This window comes from Ascidia mentula, chromosome 4 (genome assembly GCF_947561715.1).
Source record: "Ascidia mentula chromosome 4, kaAscMent1.1, whole genome shotgun sequence".
In the NCBI taxonomy this organism is placed as follows: Eukaryota; Metazoa; Chordata; class Ascidiacea; order Phlebobranchia; family Ascidiidae; genus Ascidia; species Ascidia mentula.
In genome coordinates, this window is record NC_138569.1 from 21866318 (window position 1) to 21872503 (window position 6186).

At 38.4% G+C, this 6186-nt stretch overlaps 1 protein-coding gene and 1 long non-coding RNA gene across 2 annotated transcripts; both read left to right on the forward strand.

Annotated features, from left to right (window-relative positions):
- Positions 1-3848: 3848 nt before the first annotated feature.
- Positions 3849-4334, forward strand: LOC145897677 (uncharacterized). The gene is made up of 2 exons (XR_014402396.1): positions 3849-3972; positions 4098-4334. It is a non-coding gene; the product is annotated as an uncharacterized LOC145897677 (long non-coding RNA).
- An 877-nt stretch (positions 4335-5211) lies between these two features.
- LOC145897674 (uncharacterized) lies at positions 5212-6186 on the forward strand. The gene is made up of 3 exons (XM_082986064.1): positions 5212-5230; positions 5301-5639; positions 5841-6186. Exons 2-3 carry the CDS (start codon positions 5408-5410, stop codon positions 5984-5986), a joined length of 378 nt encoding a protein of 125 aa, XP_082842190.1. The 5' UTR covers positions 5212-5230; positions 5301-5407; the 3' UTR covers positions 5987-6186.

Consider the following 6186-nt stretch of genomic DNA (forward strand, 5'->3'; position numbering starts at 1 on the left):
CTACCTTCCCGTGAAAAGACTCTGCTACGACGGGTAAATTCTTACTGGTATTGCTAAATGTTCATCTTACTTACGTTTTAACAACAATAATGATAAAACATGCATAAGTACACTTCACAGAACAGTGGCTAATCTAATGCAACATAAACTATAAACAGAACATGGCGTCATTTACTCCACTACCGGCTTCCTCCTCAAACGAATATTAAGTGCCAGTGAAACAATACGTGGATGGTAAGCTGATAATTCCGGGGTGCTATAGTTAAATTCAAATCTAACAGCCGTCAACGCTTCGTTGCGTTGTATGAAATTAGCGTTGGTAGCTCTTAAAAGAACTGACAAACGAAATACGCACCACGGTCTGTGTTTATTGTTCCCCACACACTGTGTGCCAAACATAATCTGCACATATCATTCAAGTGTTTGCCAAACTAACATAAAATTCACTGGTCATATTTTGAAGACAGTTTTCATATATTGGCAGCGTTTGGGAGCTTTCAATAACCCTCGTAGCCGATCATGTTTTCTTTGGTTTGACTTTAAAGTTATTTCCTGTAAAGTTTGATGGCCTTGTCATGAAAATGACTTGAAATTATCCACACGAAAGAATCATCACAGCTAAAAGCACTTTAAGCATTCTAACTTTCAACTGCATCTTCATGTCTTGTACCTCTAAAAGACGATAGAATAGCAATAGATAATTTTCTACCTTTTCCTGACAATATTATTGGTCACTGTCTGATGATTGATGATTAAAACACAGTAATTTGAGCTATTTATTCTATAGCATGTCAGAAAGTTAAAAAAAAATGAAAAAGAAAACTTTTAGCATGCATTGCGTCATATATCCCGCTGAAGGTCGTAACAGTGTGCGGTTCTTATTGTACCAGCAGCATCCTGATGTGTGCGGTGCTGACTACCCGACATATAGGACTTCGTGTTCTCTTGTCAGCATCGCACGCTGAAACCACAGCAAAACAATGGACATCAGTGCAATTGTTTTCTGCTTTTTTGTGAGTTTCGCAGAATAAACCAAACTGAAAAAACTGTAGTGGCCTGGAAGGAGCCAGTCTCTATTAAAGACCGTGGTAGATAAAATCGAAACAGTCGATGTGGTGTAGTTAAGTCGGTTCTCTGGCTAATCGTGGTATTGACTTAACCTTCTACAGCTCCTTATGTCCTAAGGTTCCAGAAATCGGAAAAAAACGGTTTGGCTTGATCCATGTTCCTCACTATCACCATTTAGTGGTCATTGTAAAACTAGTTTATCCATGGTTACAGATGCGTAAAATTTTTCTGCCCTTGACTCGTTGCCGACATGCAGCAGACATCCTGGTCCTGGCACATTTGTGATGTTTTTCAGTTGCCAATTAACTTCCTAAACGTACTGCGCGTTTCTTGGAACTGTTAAAACGTCTTTTTATTTTTCATGAAAACACAGCTTTCGCGACTCACTTCATCGGGGTATAAATAATGGTATCACAATGAAAAAGCAGAAACGATAAGTCCTCGTGACGTAACGTCGCTTATGGTCAATTGCGTTCACAATGGTTGAAATATAACTTTAATCTCCTGTATCTAAGAACCGATGGTCAATCATTTTTTTGAATTACAATTATTTTCCTGCACAATTATTTTTTGTTTCAAATTTTGGTTTCATATGCACTTATATTCGTTGCTTTTTTCCTATGTGCAAAAAAAGCCATAATATTGGAAAGCTGCAGACATGGTCTACACCCTCCAATATCCCTTTCTTGTTTTCTGTGTTGTGTTTAAATCACAGACAAATTCTGCGCAAAATTGACGGAGAATTCTTTATTTTTGTTCAAGAAACAACATTGGTCAAGCGCCCGACCCAAATACCAAGAAGAAAAACCTGATCGGGACTCGTGCCCAGGATATCTTGGGTTCAAATCCCGGTGTGGCCAAAAAAGCACTGCATTAAAGCGTGTGTTTCTCGCTACCGCCATCTTGCGACCATTTGTTCTTATTATTATTATTATAATATACTTTGAGCTTAAAACAGCGTGAAACTTGACAACCTTCTTCTCTTTACTTGATGTCGACATCCAACACACCTTGTGGTCAAGATGTAAATAAATCGGGACTTCATAATTTTCGGTCTGCTGACCTAAAATTCTTAAAAACCCATCAGATTAATAATGTCGAAAAACAATCGTCCACCACATCTTGGCCAACTCAAATTATTCCTCAGTTATGGCGATGTAGGGGAGACCGGGGGTCGCTAGGACGGTTATTGGAAATTTGCTCATAGTTTTTTTTTAAATTGTGAACCACATTCTCAAATATTATTTTGTAGTAACTAGTAAAGCATTACTCAAAAAACAAAAGGTTTTTCGTTCGTTTTATCTCACTAAAAATGATCATTCAGCTCATTTTTTAAACAGGTCTAAAATGTCCGAAGTCACCCCGGTACCGGGATAACACCGGACGTGACTGGGGATATCTCGGACAGCAAGTTTTAACAGACGCTTTTTTGTTTATTTTGCAAATAACTGAAATGAAACTTGGCGCATTGTCAGCATTAGCGCATAAAATATCATTCAAGCTTTCAGGAATCACGGCGTGGCCACTTATCGTTTCAACCCTTCCACACGTACAAGATTTTCTAATGCTTAACTCGTGTACTTTTTACGTCACTCGTGTACTTTTTACGGAGCACGGATATCATAGACCTTCGGGTCAACAAACGATGTTTTATCTTTGGGGCTTTTTCTTACTGCCTAAATTCAATTCATTCAGCCTCTGTTTATTCTCTTCTATAACCTGATAATTTTTCCTAAATCTCAAAAATGTTGTCTTCTTGCGATTTCTTGCCATGATGTCCGAAGTATCCCCGACCACGTGACGACATCGAAATTATTAAAATATGGTCGTATTTTTAAAGGTTAGGCAAAATCATCATTGGCCTATCCATGAATACATATTTGAATATGCAATCAACTAAAAAATTCTGCATTTTGATTAACTGTGACTGATATATAACCTTCCACATACAAATTGAAAAACTTGGTTTCACTGATAAATTGACATTTTCGATTATAATTTTCTAAGCAGACATGATTTACTTCCAAACTTCCTGTTAACGTGTGATGGAGACATAAAGCTTTTGTAAAAGTGTCTCAACAATACCTAATTGTGACGTAAATACATGGTCCGAGGTATCCCCGTGTCCGAGGTATCCCCGGTCTCCCCTAGTCTGAACTAATCTGGAAAATCATTGTTTATTGAATAAAAGCCGTGATTCAAAGACTTTTTAATTCCCCATCGTCAAGTGAGTACCTTTCAACTTTATCAGAGGTGGGTTTGATAATTTGAACCTGTTTATGCCCTTTAAACTCCTATCGACTTTTCGTTGATTCCAGTAAGAAAAAAAAGATTTTGCAAATATGTAAATAGAAAAACATTTGGACGCTCTGTCTGAAGCCAGAAATCCTCTAGTTACACAAAATAAACATTTAATAATTTTAGCGAAATAACGTCAAGTTTGCATTTAAAGTTATGCGAAAGAATGTCTCCACAGCAACCCTGATGTGAAGAAAATAGCAACGTTATTTCCGCATGGCGGCGCTGCATTCACTTGGAAGGCGTTTGTCAACGCCGTGGCAACTTCGGTCAAACGCTCGACCCACACACAAAGAAGAAAACCTGTGTGAGATTCGTTTACGTGACGAGGATCAGGTTTGATAAAATTGTTGCCATGGAGAGCGTTTCCATGTCAACCGTCTGAAACCAATATGTCTCGGCGTTCTCCCCCACCATGTCGGTGTAATTGTGTATGAGACCCTGACACCTGAGAAGAAGGCAATCCCTTTTAAACTTCCTTAAAACAACGCCGATCCACACTCAGTGTTGAATCAACACGGAAAAGTTCAACCACTTGATTTTGTATCAAAGCAAGTTTTCCATTCTATAACCATGGATGATCCAACTGGCAAGCCAACTTTGCAGGTAACCTTTTTTTGATGTTTATTGTGAATAAATTAATTTGAAAGTGAAAGTTACTGGCGCTGTGCCATGTCATGACGATGGTTCTTGTTTTGAGTCACATATTTATTTTTTGATTTGTTTCACAGACACTTACCAAAGTGCCGTTGTCCGGGAAGCAATATGAAGCGGGTGGAGACGGAAGAAGAGATGGCGGCTGCCCCTGCATAATTCTTTAAATTCAAAAGCAGAAGTTCCTCCACATTATAACCAGTATATTTCATACCGTAGTCTCATCTTCTTGTAAATGCAAAACTTATCTGTTGTGAAATACAAAGTTTGATTTGTTTCTGTTGTCACGTTATAAAAAAATATCTTCAGGTTTGTTCAACTCGAATTTATTGACAGAAACCATTAATTTGGAATAATAAGGAAACGCGAGAGCGTACAATCTGGTTTTAACAAAACAAATTGCAGTAAGAATGAATCAACACGCACGTGACAAGAGTGACCGATTTGGGAGTAGCCTTGCCAATCTTTGCCCCTTTTAATTATATCGTTAAGACATACCCAGGTTATTTTTATTTAAATTTTATTTCGTACAGAGCCATATTCCGCTTACACTGATTTGTTCATAAATCACCAGCTTATTTTTGTAGACTTACTGATAGTTTCACCACAGTAAACAAAATTACAGGATTGTCTGGACTTGCCAACAGTTGAGGCCGTTGTTTGAGATCCACGGATGTGAGCGTTGTTATTTTGTCCCCAACTAACACAATGCAACCCAATACTGTGTAGCGAAAGGTCGAAGCAACCAAGGACAGCATGCCTACAAAACATACGCTTGTGTTTCCGTTGCTTGGCGTAACGAAAACAGCCGTATGAAAAGCGACCTTTCATCCGCAAGGTGGCGCTGCAGGCACTCTGACTGGTTTCGTTGAAAAAAAGCAAATTGTTCAACGGGAACTGACTGTTTATTTGCTGAATGATCAAAAACACTGAAGTGCGCCTTGGTTCTTTCATGTTTTGTAACTTGGTACTTTTCATGCAAGGCATCCTGGACGACATTACACAATTCTAATATGCAATAATTTTGCATTTTGGCAAATTTTTTTGAAAGCTGCATTTTAAGTGCATTATATAAATATACAATTTGTAGCACAGAGAAAAAACTTTTATGACAGTCAGCAACAACAGAATAATTCCACAGCTACTTTGTACAAATGCAACCAAGCAATGTAGGAAAGGGTTGAACAACAACTATTTCAAGGACAAAAAGGTTGGCCCAAGGACGGGACGTTCACAAACGGTTACATTGGGCGTTGTTCACATTTCTATTGTCTAACTAGCGTTTTTCCCCAGTTGTGTGACTTTAGTTTCGTCACAACCGTTGGAGAACAACAAGACATTCAAGCGTTTCCAACCATCCGATCTCAATCCTCCCAGTTCTCTTTCAATGCTCCTGTTGTTAAATAACGCAACTGCCGCCAAACCCAGGAACAAGTTCGGGCTTGTTTGCGCTCTAATAGCCCGGAAAGTGGCGCAACACGAAGGCAGTTGGTCTGTTTACGACAAGAAGACAGTCGCCCTTAACATTTGTCCTGTTATTTCGCGGAAAGCAAGTTTGAAAAGTGAAAATTCGAAAGAAAATGGATGGGGAATCGGAAAAATCAACACCAGCAATAAAGGTTTGCAAGTTTTAGTGTCTTATATTAACGTTTGGCTGCAAAAACTCTTTTTGCTGCTTCTGATTGATTCTTAACTTATTCTAAGTATTACATAAAAGCGCCATTAACAAATTGTTACTTGGAAATACAAGTTCAAGAGTCTGTAACCAATGTAAGATTTGAAATTGCAAAAAAACATACTTAAAACATCAACAATTTTAGTCAGAGATGGACCGTGTTGCTGGTGGGAGTGGAAAGGCAGCTTTTATCGCTGGAGCAAGCCAGCAGTGCTGCGATGGCGGAGACGGAAGGAGAATGTGCGTCATCTTGTGAACCTCGGGTTTACTGAAGCATTTCGTAGTGTGTAGTTAACTACCTACTAACCTGTCTTGTGGCCAAATTGAATTTTGTGTATATTCTCAAATTGTGCATTTTCCGTTAAATGTTCTTGCCGTAATAAAACGCTTAGCTGATTAAATTGTGTGTCATAATTTTTGAACTCGTCTATCGCATCTAAAGCAATATTTTTCGGATGAAAATAAAACATTGTTTCAACTGTACAAGGAAA

Excerpts from the sequence above, each read along its gene's own strand:
- LOC145897674 (XM_082986064.1), top strand. The coding sequence starts at position 5,408 with ATGCTCCTGTTGTTAAATAACGCAACTGCCGCCAAACCCAGGAACAAG. Across the intron at positions 5,640-5,840 it reads AATCAACACCAGCAATAAAG|TCAGAGATGGACCGTGTTGC; the intron begins GTTTGCAAGTTT and ends CAACAATTTTAG.